Source organism: Dendrobates tinctorius, unplaced genomic scaffold, assembly GCF_039654945.1.
Source record: "Dendrobates tinctorius isolate UK_male_01 unplaced genomic scaffold, ASM3965494v1 ptg000440l, whole genome shotgun sequence".
NCBI lineage: Eukaryota > Metazoa > Chordata > Amphibia > Anura > Dendrobatidae > Dendrobates > Dendrobates tinctorius.
The window spans coordinates 359,791-374,386 of NW_027362103.1; the positions used below are offsets into that span (position 1 = coordinate 359,791).

The following is a 14,596-nucleotide window of genomic DNA, read 5'->3' on the forward strand; positions in this document are numbered from 1 at the left end:
TACTAGAAGTTAGTGATAGATTGAAAAGATGGGTTAGGGATGGGATTAGTGTAGTGGTGAGGTTGGGGAGGAGGTGGAATGGGATGGGGTCAAGTGCACAAGTGGTGAGGTGTGATTTGGAGAGAAGATGAGCAAGCTCTCCTTTAGTGATTTTGAAGAGGGAAGTTATGGGGTTAGGGCATTGATCTGGTATACAAAGGTATTGTGGTGGTCAGACAACAAAGACTTGCCTTGTTTGGTCTATCTTATTTTTGGAGTGCGTAGCAAAATCCTCGACAGATTAGAGAAGTCTGAGGGAGCAGTGTTGGGCGGAGGAGGGAGGTGAAAGTGTTGAACAACTGTTTGGGGCTGTGGGATAAGGAAGATACAAGGGATGTAAAGTAGGCCTGTTTAGCAGAGGTGAGAGCTGATTTGAATGCGAGTGTTGCTTGTTTGAGTGCAATGAAATCATCTTGCGAATGCGTTTTCTTCCAATGCCATTCTGCAATTCTGGATACTTGCCGAATCTTTTTAGTGATGTTATTGTGCCAGGGATGTCTATTGATTTGTTGCACTCCGCTATGCATGACAGGGGCGACAGAGTCGATGGCTGATGCAAGAGTGGCATTGTAGAAACTAGTGGCAGTGTCTGTGTCGAGGAGTGAAGATATGGAGGACAGTGCAGAATAGAGTCAGAGAGTGTGCGAGTGTCTAGATGTGCAACGTTCCTGCGGTGGTGCGCTAGTTGCTGGACATGGGTGATAGGTGAGGAGGACAGGGATGAGAAAGTGAGTAGATAGTGGTCAGACAGAGGGAGAGGGGAGGTTGTGAAGTTAGATAGGGAGCAGAGTCTGTTGAAGACCAGGTCCACTTTGGTCCTCTTCCAAAGGCCGAGCTGGTGAGGATGGACATAGTAGCATCTGAAACCTGCTTTGTATGCTTCACATATGGTCTGGTGGATTTTTCTGTATGCCTCCCTGGTTGTGGAGCCCTTGGACGGTGTCTACGAATAGCAGTCCCCTGCAGTTCCCCTGGATTCACCCGGCTGAGTAGTATCCCACTGTTGACACCAAATGTGGAGACACGGAGGGTCAGTATGTGCTCTCGTCTGCTGGCCCAAGACCGCATGAACCATGGCTCATCCCACCAGAGATGAGGTAATGACAAGCTTAGGAAACTGACAGTCCATTGAGGCATGTGGCCAGGCGACCAGATGGTGCCAACCTGGCTTTTCCTAAAGTCTCCATGGAGCCAGGTGACCGGATGGTCCTAAACTGGCTTCTCCAAATGTCTCCATGGGGTCAGGTGACCAGAGGGTAAAAACCTGGATTCTCAGAATGCTGAAATGCTGTGTCCTTACAGGAGGGCATTACAGAAGGAAAACCAAGAGAAGAGGAGGTAATTACACAGAAGAAACCATAAGAGGAGGACATTACAGTCAGACAACCCCGAGAAGAAGAGGTACCGTAATTATGGAAAGGAAAAAAAGAGGAGGTTAATACAGAGAATAAATTAGAAGAGGATGTCATTACACAGAGGAAAGCAGTAGATGAAAACAGCATTAAAGAAATAAACCAAGAGAATAGGATGTCATTACACAGAGGAAGCCAAGAAGCAAATGTCAGTACATCATGTCACGTTTTTTGTTAGGCTAGGGATGTATCTCAGGCAAGTCACCTGGCCAAAAATATTTGTGTAACTTGTTGTTTCCTGATTATTTCAGACTTGAGATTTGAATGTATAATAAAACCAAGTGATCTTTATACTGCACAACACATGCAGCCATTAGCCCTATGTGGTCAACATGGAGTGTCTGTTCACTATGGGACATCTAGTTTTTATATATTGTTTCTACAGTATGTATCCAGAATCTATAGTGGTCAATAAGCATTAAATGAACTGCATACCACCACCGCCAGCAAAACAGATCACCTATCCATTTACTGCACCTTGTCAAAATCCTCCTGGGTTGCTCTCATCTCCTTCCATGTCTTATTAAGCACCTGAATGCAAACACAGAACAGCTCCTGGAGGAAGTGGTCTTGTGCATAGAACAGAGTTAGGAAGTCTTGCCCTGTCTCCGAGGCTGAAAAGTCATAAAAAAAAACATGTCAGTGCCTACCTGAATCCAGGTGTCTACTGCTGTATTGGATGTCAAAAATAGTTTTACCAATGTATATAGTTGTAATAATCACCTTACCAATCTGCTGCTGTGCTCACGTTCCCTGGTCTCCTGCCAGTCTCGTGCCATGTCAGCAGATAACTGCTGCAGCCGATCACTGGTGGTAGTGGTAACATGGAAACCACTGCGGTCAACAGTGCGCCCACTGATTGACTAGTACTCACATGCTGTATCTGCACTTGACTCCTGGAATCTGAGGGGTCAAAAAGTGTTGGAACGGAGGCAGCAGGGAATTGTGAAGGGATTAATCATTTCAATAGTGAAGACCGTTTTGTTAGCAATAATTCACACTAGTGCTGGAGAAGTCTGCACTGTCTGTCAATTTTATCAATGGAAAAAGTACAGAATGCTGCACTCTTTTCCATTAAAATAATGGACAACCCGGTGGATGGCATTATAGTGAATGGTTCTATTTTTTTTGTCATAGGGTCAAGAATCAATGTAACTGTTCATGTGAATTAGAAAGGTTTCTTGCTGTGATAGTGTGACATGAAGTGTAAAGAGTGGGAATGTATCTGATGTCAATCTCTATTGTTGGAAAAGATATAGCAAGAGAAGATGAGGCTACTTGTCTCCTAACATTGTCAGGCTGGCAAGGTGTTAAAATCCCCTCATATCTGCACCAATCAAATCTTGCTATAATCAATTAACCCTTTACGTCCTGTGTATCTTAAATATCTCTCTTCCCTACATTCATTCATTAAATACAAAAATGTCAGGATTGAAAGAAAGTCACAGGAGCTGAAATAAGAAAAAACGCACATAACACCAAGGAATTAAACATTTCTGCCTCTGCAGGAACGCACCAAATAATGAGGATCGTATAAGGTATATGGTGCGTTCGCAGCTCGGGGTCCACCGTGCAGAGATGTAAACTGCTGCTAGACAATGACGGATGAGATATAACAGGAGGTAGCCGGACACCGGCGGGTAACCTCTGACCCGGTGCATGCAAGGACAGGCTCTGTCACTTCACAGAGTCCGCACTAACCGGCGTATAAGCGAGACCTGTTAAGCGTCACAGGTCACGACTCGGTGTGAACTACTTCTCAGAGCGGGTTCTAAATCTACCCTGGCGGTCGCCACTAACCAGCATAAGCGTAATTCTGGAAAGCGCACCTGTTGTGAATTCGCTTTCTGGCCTACCTCTGGTTACTACTGAAGGTAATGGAGCTGGTCAAATTGACACAGGGGTTGCGAGTTCTCTTTCTGGGCTCCCTCTGGTGATTACTGGAGGTAATGGAGCTGATCTGATTAACAGAGGCTTGCCACCTGATAATGAGGACGACGACGACTGGAGAACTGGGGTTTCAGACTGGGATTTAATTATAATACACTATAGGAACAGAGAAGCGCAAATAGGGTCTTATCCGATGATACATTTAAAATTATAAGAGATCCACTCACCTGCTGTAGGAGAGATCAAGCATATGAGATTAGTAGTCAGCTGCTGCACGTCCAATGGTCAAACAAGTGACCGCCGATATATCAAATCCTGTGGAGATTATTTTTGGACTTCCATGCGCTGCTTGACATAATACACGATTCCAGTTATAATTGAAGATTAATAATTTATTTCCAACGCGTTTTGAAGTGAGAACCACTTCTTCCTCAGGGGATGACAGACATTATTAATCTTCAATTATAACTGGAATTGTGTATTATGTTAAACAGCACATGGAAGTCCAAAAATAAGTTCCACAGGATTTAATAGACTGGGATTTAAGACAGCCGACTCCCTCTATCTCTGCTGGTGATTTTCTTTCTGCCTCCTGAGGTCTTAGTTTCCAGCTCAGTCCCTGCATGTTCAGCTAAGTGTTTATTTGCTATTCTGTTTACATTTGATCTGGTTTTCTCTATCTCAGTTTTGGGTGGGTCAGCCAGCTCGGGCTGAGGCTGTGCTGAATCACCGCCCAAATGTTACTGCTTGTGCCAGTTTGTTTTTCTCCCTTATTACATTGGCCTCTTTTTGCTCTGCTTTCAGAATATACCAGAGTGCTGATATAGGTTGCGAAGTCGGGCTACTTCAGTATTTTTTGCATCAGACGTGTTGGGGTTTTTTTTTGCAGGGTTTTTTGCGTGATGGCAGACAGTGTCTTTCCTTTTCTGTCCTGTCTGGTCAGTGTGGGCCCCATCGTTTGCTCAGTCTATTTTCCTGCCTGTATTTGTGTTTTCATCTTGTCTCACCGACAATATATGTTTGGGGGCTATCTATTTCTTTCAGGTCTGCTCTGGGCAGTTTATATTTCCCCTTTCTTGCTTTAGACTTAGCTCTCCGGCTGTGCCGAGGCGTCTAGGATCATCGTAGGTACGCTCCACGGCTACTGCTAGTTGTGTGGATAGGATCAGGGGTCTGCAATCCACTTTGTTACCAACCTCTCTGGTTTTCTGTGGCTTGGCTTGGGCTTGCTCTCCTCCTCTGTGACCCAATCATAACAGAATCACCAGCCTAACCGCAGACTCTAGGGTACTCAAAAGAAGGAAAGAATTGTAAAAAAAAAAAAAAAGTGTCAGAATTTATTTATATTTTTTTTTTTCCTCTTTTTCTTTGGGGCCGTAGGAGGATTTTTTTTTTTTTAATGGAGATTAAGCAATTGTCCGATCGGGTTGAGCAGCTCGATGCTAAATTGCGGGGAATTTCTACCTTTCTCGCTCAATCATCTGCTGTTGAACCAAAAATTCCTACTCCTCATGTGTTTTCTGGGGATCAGTCTAAATTTTTGAATTTTAAGAATAATTGTAAACTATTTATTGCCTTGAAGCCTAATTCATTGGGGAGCTCTGTGCAGCAGGTTAAAATTGTCATCTCCATGCTGCGCGGCGATCCCCAGCATTGGGCTTTTTCTCTGAAATCTGGAGATCCTATTCTGACTAATGTGGATGCATTTTTTCAAGCCTTGGGGTTGTTGTATGATGAACCTAATGCTATTGATCAAGCTGACAAAACCTTATAGCCATTGAACCAGGGTCAGGATTCTGCAGAGATATACTATCAAAAATTCCGAAAGTGGGCGGTCCTTACTAAATGGAATGATGATGCCCTAGCACCTCTCTTTCAGAAGGGTTTGGCAGAAACTGTAAAAGATGTTATGGTGGGATTTCCTGTCCCCTCTGGTCTTGACGATTCTATGTCATTAGCCATTCAAGTTGATCAGCATTTACGTGAACGTAAAACTACACGAGAGGCGCTGCCGCCTTTTGAACGAACGTCTGAACCCATGCAATGTGATAGGGTTTTGTCTAGGGCGCAACGTCAGGAGTCTAGAAGGCGTAATAAGCTGTGTTTTTTCTGTGGAGACGCCTCTCATCCTATTTCTGTCTGCCCTAAACGAGAAAAACGTTTTTCTCACACATTTGCTGTGGGCAGTGTAGAGCCTAAGTTCCTTTTGGCAATTACCTTGATCTGCTCCTTGTCTACATTTTGCGCTAAGGCTTTTGTAGATTCAGGAGCAGCTTTGAATCTGATGGATTTAGACTTTGCTAAACGTTATGGTTTTCCCATGATACCCCTGCAGACTCCTATACCTTTGAGGGGTATTGATGCTACTCCTTTGGCGGAGAATAAACCCGAGTTTTGGACCCAAGTGATAATGCAGGTCGCCCCGGACCACCAAGAAAATTAAAAATTTTTAGTGTTGCACAATTTGCATGATACTATTGTTCTGGGTTTTCCCTGGTTGCAAACTCATAATCCTGTTTTGGATTGGAAATCTGTGTCTGTGGGGCGTTGAGGTTGTCAGTGTGTTCTTAGTGACACTCCTGTTTTCTCCACCTCTCCTCAGTCTTATGATATTCCTGATTATTTGGCTGATTTTTCAGATGTATTTAGTGAGAGTAAGTCCACATCTTTGCCTCCTCATAGGAGTTATGACTGTGCGATTGAGTTAATGCCCAGGTGTAAATTTCCCAAGGGTCGGCTTTTCAACTTATCAGTACCCAAGCACGAGGCTATGCGATCTTATATCAAGGAGACGTTGGAGAAGGGTCATATTAGACCATCCTCTTCACCTTTAGGTGCTGGGTTTTTTGTGGCTAAGAAAGATGGTTCATTAAGGCCTTGTATTGACTATCGTTCCCTTAACAAAATCACTGTTAAATATCAATACTCGTTACCCTTGATTTCTGATTTATTTTCCAGAGTTAAAAGTGCCCGTTGGTTTACCAAGCTTGACCTCAGGGGGGCGTATAATCTTATTCGCATCAAGCACGGGGATGAATGGAAGGCGGAGTTTAATACTCTGAAGGGACATTTTGAGTACCTGGTGATGCCTTTTGGGCTCACTAATGCCCCTTCTGTCTTCCAATCTTTTATGAACGATATTTTCCGGGACTTTATGGATAAGTTTTTGATCATTTATCTGGATGATATTTTGATCTTTTCTAGTGATTGGGATTCTCACGTGGAACATGTCCGGACTGTGTTCCGGATTTTGAGGGAAAATTCCCTGTATTTTAAGGAATCGAAGTGCCTCTTTGGTGTACAGAGGATTTCATTTTTGGGATTTATTTTGTCCCCGTTGGCTATTGAAATGGACCCTGCCAAGGTACAGGCCATTTAGGATTGGGTTCAGCCCACTTCTTTGAAGGCTCTCCAGAAGTTTTTGGGTTTTGCTAATTTCTATCGTAAATTTATAAGTAATTTTTCTGGTATTGTCAAACCACTGACTGATCTGACCAAAAAGGGCGCTGATGTGGTGAATTGGTCTCCAGAGGCAGTCTCGGCATTTCAGGAGCTTAAGTGGAGATTCACTTTTGCTCCGGTTCTACGGCAACCTGATGTCTCACTCCCATTTCAGGTGGAGGTAGATGCTTCTGAGATTGGTGCAGGAACAGTTTTGTCCCAAAAAGATCTGGTGACTTCTAAAATGAATCCCTGTGCCTTCTTTTCTCGAAAATTCTCCCCATCTGAACGTAACTATGACGTGGGGAATCGGGAATTCCTGGCCATGAAATGGGCATTTGAAGAGTGGAGACATTGGTTGGAGGGAGCTAGACATCAAGTTGTGATCCTCACTGACCACAAGAATTTGCTATATCTTGATTCAGCCAAACGCTTGTATCCTAGACAGGCTACGTGGGCCTTGTTTTTCACGCGTTTTAATTTTGTTGTATCTTTTCTTCCGGGCACTAAGAATGTTAAGGCGGATGCCCTTTCTAGGAGTTTCTTTGTGGATTCTCTTATTGTGACCGAGCCTACCATTCTAAATGAGGGTGTAGTTCTTTCTCACCCGATTTGAGACGTGCCCTGGAGGAATTTCAGGAGGACAAACCTAAACGTTGCCCTGTGGGAAAATTGTATGTCCCTGACCAGTGGAGGAAGAGAGTAATGTCTGAAATTCATTGCTCCGCGTTGGCTGGTCATCCAGGTATTTTTGGTACCAGATATTTGGTGAGTCGGTCTTTTTGGTGGCCTGCCTTATCTCGTGATGTCAGGAATTTTGTGCTGTCCTGTGGGACTTGTTCTCGGTCCAAACCCTGTTCTCGTTCTAGTGAGTTGTTGATGCCCCTGCCGGTGCCCAGGAGGCCATGGACCCATTTCTCAATGGATTTTATTTCCGATCTTCCTGTCTCTCAGAGAATGACTGTTATCTGGGTGATTTGTGATAGATTTTCTAAGATGGTCCATCTTGTACCACTCCCAAAGTTGCCATCTTCCTCAGAGTTGGTGCCATTGTTTTTACAACAGGTGGTTTGGTTGCATGGGATTCCTGAGAACATTGTGTCAGACAGAGGAGTCCAGTTTGTTTCCAGATTTTGGAGAGCTTTTTGTTCCAATCTGGGAATTCAGTTATCTTTCTCCTCTGCATTTCACCCTCAGACCAATGGGCAGACTGAGAGAACAAACCAGACTTTGGAGTCATATTTGAGATGTTTTATATCTGCTGATCAGGATGACTGGGTCTCATTTTTGCCCTTGGCCGAATTCGCACTAAACAATAGAGCTAGTTCTGCCACTTTGATGTCGCCCTTTTTCTGTAACTTTGAGTTTCATCCTCGATTTTCTTCAGGGCAGGTGGAATCTTCGACCTGCCCAAGTGTGGACACTGTGGTAGAGAGAATGCAGCAGATTTGGGACCAAGTGGTGGATAAGTTGTCCTTCTCTCAAGAAAAAGCCCAACGGTTTTCCAACCGGCATAGGACCATTGGTCCCCGGTTTAAAGAGGGTGGTATGGTTTGGTTGTCGTCAAAGAATATTCCTTTGAAGGTTGTGTCTCCAAAGTTCAAGCCAAGATTCATTGGACCTTATAAGATATTGGAGATCCTTAATCCTGTTTCTTTTCGATTGGCTCTTCCAGTTACGTTTAAGATCCATAACGTGTTTCATAAATCTCTGTTGAAGAGGTTTGTGGAGCCAGTAGTTCCTATGGCGGCGCCTCCTGACCCTGTATTGGTTAAAGGCAAAGTGGAATATGAGGTAGAGAAAATATTGGATTCTCGTTTGGCTAGACGGATACTCCAGTACTTGGTCAAATGGAAGGGTTATGGCCAGGAGGATAATTCTTGGGTCTCTGCTTCTGACATTCATGCCGATAGATTGGTTCGTGCTTTTCACCGGGCCCATCCTGATCGGCCTGGTGGCGTGGATGAGGGATCAGTGACCCCTCGTCAAGGGGGGGTACTGTTGTGAATTCGCTTTCTGGCCTACCTCTGGTTGCTACTGAAGGTAGTGGAGCTGGTCAAATTGACAGAAGGGTTGCGAGTTCTCTTTCTGGGCTCTCTCCGGTGGTTACTGGAGGTAATGGAGCTGATCTGATTAACAGAGGCTTGCCACCTGATGAGGATGACGATTGAAGATCTGGGGTTTCAGACTGGGATTTAAGACAGCCGACTACCTCTATCCCTGCTGGTGATTTTCTTGCTGCCTCCTGAGGTCTTAGTTTCCAGCTCAGTCCCTGCATGGTCAGCTAAGTGTTCATTTGCTATTCTGTTTACATTTGATCTGGTTTTGTCTATTTCAGTTTTGTGTGGGTCAGCCAGCTGTGGCTGGGGCTGTGCTGAATCACCATCCATATGTTACTGCTTGTGCCAGTTTGTTTTTGTCCCTTATTAGATTGGCCTCTTTTTGCTCTGCTTTCAGAATATACCAGAGTGCTGATATAGTGGGCGAAGTCGTGCGACTTCAGTATTTTTTGCATCAGACGTGTTGGGGTTTTTTTGCAGGTTTTTTTGCGTGATTGCAGACAGTGTCTTTCCTTTCCTGTCCTGTCTGGTCAGTGTGGGCCCCATCATTTGCTCAGTCTATTTTCCTGCCTGCGCTTGTGTTTTCATCTTGTTTCACCGACAATATATGTTTGGGGGCTATCTATTCCTTTGTGGTCTGCTCTGGGGCAGTTTAGATTTCCCCTTTCTTGCTTTAGGCTTAGTTAGCTCTCCGGCTGTGCCGAGGCATCTAGGATCATCGTAGGCATGCTCCACGGCTACTGCTAGTTGTGTGGATAGGATCAGGGGTCTGCAATCCGCTTAGTTACCAACCTCTCTGGTTTTTTGTGGCTTGGCTTGGGCTTGCTCTCCTCCTTGGTGTACACTATGAGTTATTTTTATATGGTTTCAATCAGTTTAAAATAATATACACTGAGATGAGGTAAGCAAAAGGTCACTGAAACTTACTTAAGATAAAGGAATGTAAATTACTGGTCATTTATTTATCCATCAACAAAGGACCATTGATATTTCAAGGCAACTACCCTAATTAGATTGGGTGTGTAAACATTCCCAAGGATGTTATCTTGTGCTCCGAAGCCCCTCCTCCAGCTTGCTGTATTTCTGCCATGTGGCACACATGAGGCCCCCTCCTCTAGCTTCCTGTATTATATACTGGTTAAAACAGGTATTGAGGGGATGTGTTTATAGCCAATGGACAATAGACTTGTGACATCATTCCCCACATGGTGGGGCTGGACACACCTTTTAGCTGGACATTTAAAAGAACCAGGACACATGTGCTCAGTCTCTTTTGGCTCCTGGAGGATGACTGGACGACGTCTATCTGAATAATGTAACGTATGAATAATGCTTGTTTCTGATTAATGCATATGTATTTATAGTTTTATACTGTTTATTATTTGATCTTATCATTTATTAAGTAAATCAATTTAGTAAATTCAATTCTTGTGTGAGCATTTTCTTATTCATCACAATCCATTGGAAACCCTTACAATACACTCGGTGACCCAATCATAACACACACCTATCTGCGCACGGCGCCGCTCTGGCAGATGCTGCGGTATCGGCGGTATGTGATGCCAGTACTGACTGAGGCCCACATGTGCTACAGGAAGGAGAGCTGACGACACTACGGCACTAAGCAGTGCTATGTGCTGACTCCAGCTTTAAGACCCTAACTCATGTGTATCAAAGGGAGGGAGTCTTAATGAGTCAGTCACCAGTCTCATACATCCATCATCACACACACCACTAAACAACATAGAATCAATGTCTATCATAGCGCATGGCAGGGCGGCCATGCGAACCTGTAATAGCAGCATCCTTCCGGGATCTTCCGGACTGTCCAATCCGAGCTGGAGAAGGACCCGAGCATGTGACCTCCGATCTCCATGAGAGATCGTCCCACGGGCATGCTCAGTGGACCGAAAGGAGGACTTAGTCCCTGAAGAAGTTCGCTGCTGACCAGTATGCGTTGCTATAGCTGGACCAGAGGTGACAGCAGCAACCACACCCACAATGCTAGTCTGAGCAGAGCGCCAGGATCGACGAGTCTGCTGAGCAGGCTCCTCTGTGGCTGGAGAGGAATGGGAGACTGCCGAAGGCAAAACTTGGGATTCCTGCTGTGCAGCGACAGGAACCCGACGCCTAACACGGGGGATGCAGTGACGAGCAGGAGGCAGAGCAAGAATTAACGGGTTCTTTATGTATAGAGATCTTATCAGTAAATACTCCATGCAGGGAGTACAAAGATTTGAAAAATTTACAAATGCAGGAAGGGTAAACGGTGGGGGTGCAACGTTAACAATAGACAGTAAAAACAAATTATGAGTCTGTGGCTCCTGGACAGAAGAGGTTGAAAGATCCCACGATGTCATCACAAGTGGTGCGATACGTCTCTGAAGCGGTCCTGGCTAGAACTGAAGCACTGTCTCTTTACCGAAGCGACGTATCCTGGCCTTTCCAGAAATGGTCTCCTGGTCCTGGAACATGGTGTTTTATGAGAGGTTGAAGGTGGCACAGCAAGGGCGACACAAAGTCCTGGTGTGGAGGCCACAGCAGAGCCTTCCGAATCAGCGTGTACCGCGATGTCAGTACTGTGAAGCTTGTCAGTTAGGGGTGCTGACCGGTCAGGGCTCTCTGGTTCAAAAGTCTGCAAGGTACACAGGTTGGGAGGACAGGCCGCAGAGTAGCCATGCTGGCCTAACCCTAGCCTGGTCCATCTTCCTACATTCCCCCACTCCTTTCGCTCGCCATGACACGGGCGAGGATTCTCGGGAACTGCGTGGGCGTCTTTCTCTTCTGTATCTTTCATTGCCAAATAAATTGGTCTTGTTCATAACAATTGGGGAATATGCCAGCTGTTGTACGTTCGGAGCGTCTTTGTCACGTCGCCGTCGGACTCGGGGGCTGGTGTTCCTGCCTCGGCCGCTGGGAGGCGCTGGACTCCGACTGGTGGTGCTGGCGATAGGAGGGCTATGTCCTCATGTGGTCCCGCTCCTTTGACGCATGCCTCTGTCATTGGGCATCGCCGTGGTTCTCCTGTGGGTGATGGTGGTGACAGAGAAGGGGCCCCTGTGCAGGGGTCTGGTGGGTGCAGGCTGCGCTTTTCTGTCAGAGGTGAAGGGGTTGGTGCATCGCCATCTGGCCTGGTTCTGGGGGCGGTTCAGATTAGGTCATCAGGCTGTGAGCCTGTGAGGGATAGCCGTATCCTTCAAATACTTTGGAGCCCGTTCTGCAGGCCGCCAGATATAGTCTTGGTTTCCTCTGTGATCTAGTGTTTAATTGCTACCTTTGACTCTGACCTTTGCCTGGATTTTTGACTCTGCTACAGCCTGCTGATTTTGTACTTCTGCTGCTCTTGTACTTCTGCTGCTCAACCCGGTTTTTGACTCTGACCTTAGCCTGGTTTTTTGACTCTGCTACAGCCTGCCGATTTTGTACCTCTGCTGCTCGCCCGGTTTTTGACTCTGACCTTAGCCTGGATTTTGACTCTGCATGAGCCTGCCGATTTTTGTACCTCTGCTGCACGCTTTCGGTCCCGGTTTTTAGTCCCTTCTTGGCGACCGTCCTGCTCCAGTCCGCTGCTCTCATAGGCAGCTACCTCTTGGGTCCTGCTGTAATTCCAGATCCCTGTATAGGGGTAAAGGGTCTCGGGGTTTTTCAGGGTGCTGTTGTAGGAAGAGGAGTCCCCGCTGTGTATCTGGGCGGGAACCAAGGGGGTCGTCACCAAGGTTCCTAGGGAGACTGTTTCCGGGGGACACAATTGGGGGACGGATGCAGACTCCTAGAAAGGTTGGGGGAGGAGCTACTATAAAAGGGGCTGAGAACGCCAGCAGGAGTCAGTCGACTCAGCAGGAGAGGAGAAGCGAGAAAGCTAGAGGGCGCCTGGGAGCCAGAGCGAGAGCCAGAATCAGAGCAAGGAGAGCAGAGCAGCAACGGGAGAGACTGAAGGGAGACTCACTGCCGACAGAAGGGAGACGGCACTGAGTCGTCCAACGGAGAGACACCGCCCGGCTCCGCCCCGCGGGGGTGGCCTGTTGGCTGCCGCCCGTGGCCGCCACCACCCAACTCCACCCCGCGGGTGCGGCCCGTCCACTCCCGCCCGCGGCAGCCGCCTCCCCTCTCCAGTTCACGGCTGCAGCCTACCTGCTGCCACCCGCGGTGACGCCGCCTCACTCCAGTCCGCGGCTGCGGCCTGTCCGCTGCCGCACCACTCCAGCTTGCGGCTGCGGCCTGTCCGCTGCCAGCCACGGTCCCTGCAGCACCGTTCGGGGCTGCGGCCTCCATTCTTCAGCCCCCAAGTGGCACCGCCTCCGCCGGGGGGGGGCGCCACCTTGCGGAACTCTTCCAGGGCCTGTTGTGCCCCCTTGTGCCTCGCCTGGGCACAGGAACGCCCGAAGTCTTCGCCAGATCCTCGTCGGCTGGGCCCAGCGGCTGCAACGCCGAAGCATCATTGTTCAGGACCCTGCCGGACGTCACAGAGGATAAGTGACACTTTTATAACTAAGGACCCGTAGTCGACCATACCTCGGCCATATAGTGAGCGGCCTTCGCCGGGTTAGTCGTGTTCGAATTACAGTGTGTTCTTGTATTGTTTCCCTGCGTGGGCAGTTATTGTAAACTTGTTCGGTTGCTCAAGGTAGCCCTAAAGGCACCCATATACAACCCCTGGCAAAAATTATGGAATAACCGGGCTTGGAGGATGTTCATTCAGTTGTTTAATTTTGGATAAATACAGCAGATCACAGACATGGCACAAAACTAAACTTATTTCAAATGGCACCTTTCTGGCTTTAAGAAACACTAAAAGAAATCAAGAACAAAAAATGTGGTAGTCAGTGATGGTTACTTTTTTAGATGGTTACTTTTTTAGACCAAGCAGAGGGAAAAAAATTATGGAATCACTCAATTCTGAGGAAAAAATTATGGAATCAACCTGTAAATTTTCATTCCCAAAACTAACACTTGCATCAAATTAGATCTGCTTGTTAGTCTGCATCTAAAAAGGAGTGAGCACACCTTGGAGAGCCGTTGCACCAAGTGGACTGACATGAATCATGGCTCCAACACAAGAGATGTCAATTGAAACAAAGGAGAGGATTATCAAACTCTTAAAAGAGGGTAAATCATTACGCAATGTTGAAATAGATGTTGGCTGTTCACAGTCAGCTGTGTCTAAAATCTACACCAAATACAAACAACATGGGAAGGTTGTTAAAGGCAAACATACTGGTTGACCAAGGAAGACATCAAAGCGTCAAGACCGGAAACTTAAAGCAATATGTCTCCAAAACAGGAAATGCACAACAAAGCAAATGAGGAACAAATCGGAGGAGACTGGAGTCAACTTCTGTGACCGAATTGAAAGAAACCGCCTAAAGGAAATGGGATTTTCATACAGAAAAGCTTAACAATAGCCATCATTAACACCTAAACAGAAAAAAACAAGGTTACAATGGGCTAATGAAAAGCAATTGTGGACTGTGGATGACTGGATGAAAGTCAAATTCAGTGATGAAACGTGAATCTTCATTGGGCAAGGTGATGATGCTGGAACTTTTGTTTGGTGCCATTCCAATGAGATTTATAAAGATGACTGCCTGAAGAGAACATGCAAATTTCCACAGTCATTGATGATATGGGCCGCATGTCAGGTAAAGGCACTGGGGAGATGGCTGTCATTACATCTTCAATAAATGCACAAGTTTATGTTGATATTTTGGACACTTTTCTTATCCCATCAATTGAAAGGATGTTTGGGGATGATGA

At 46.3% G+C, this 14,596-nt stretch overlaps 1 protein-coding gene across 6 annotated transcripts in view; it reads right to left on the bottom strand.

Moving 5' to 3' along the window:
* The window catches only part of ELMO3 (engulfment and cell motility 3), a 285,235-nt gene that overhangs the window by 44,704 nt on the left and 225,935 nt on the right, over window positions 1–14,596 (bottom strand). For 5 of the 6 annotated variants that reach the window (XM_073564248.1, XM_073564250.1, XM_073564249.1 and 2 more), the window contains one exon: window positions 1,929–2,065. In XM_073564248.1, coding sequence (XP_073420349.1) covers window positions 1,929–2,065 — 137 coding nt within the window. Of the gene's footprint in view, window positions 1–1,928; window positions 2,066–4,537; window positions 4,624–14,596 lie in introns of all 6 variants that reach the window. The other variant, XM_073564253.1, reaches the window with a different exon arrangement.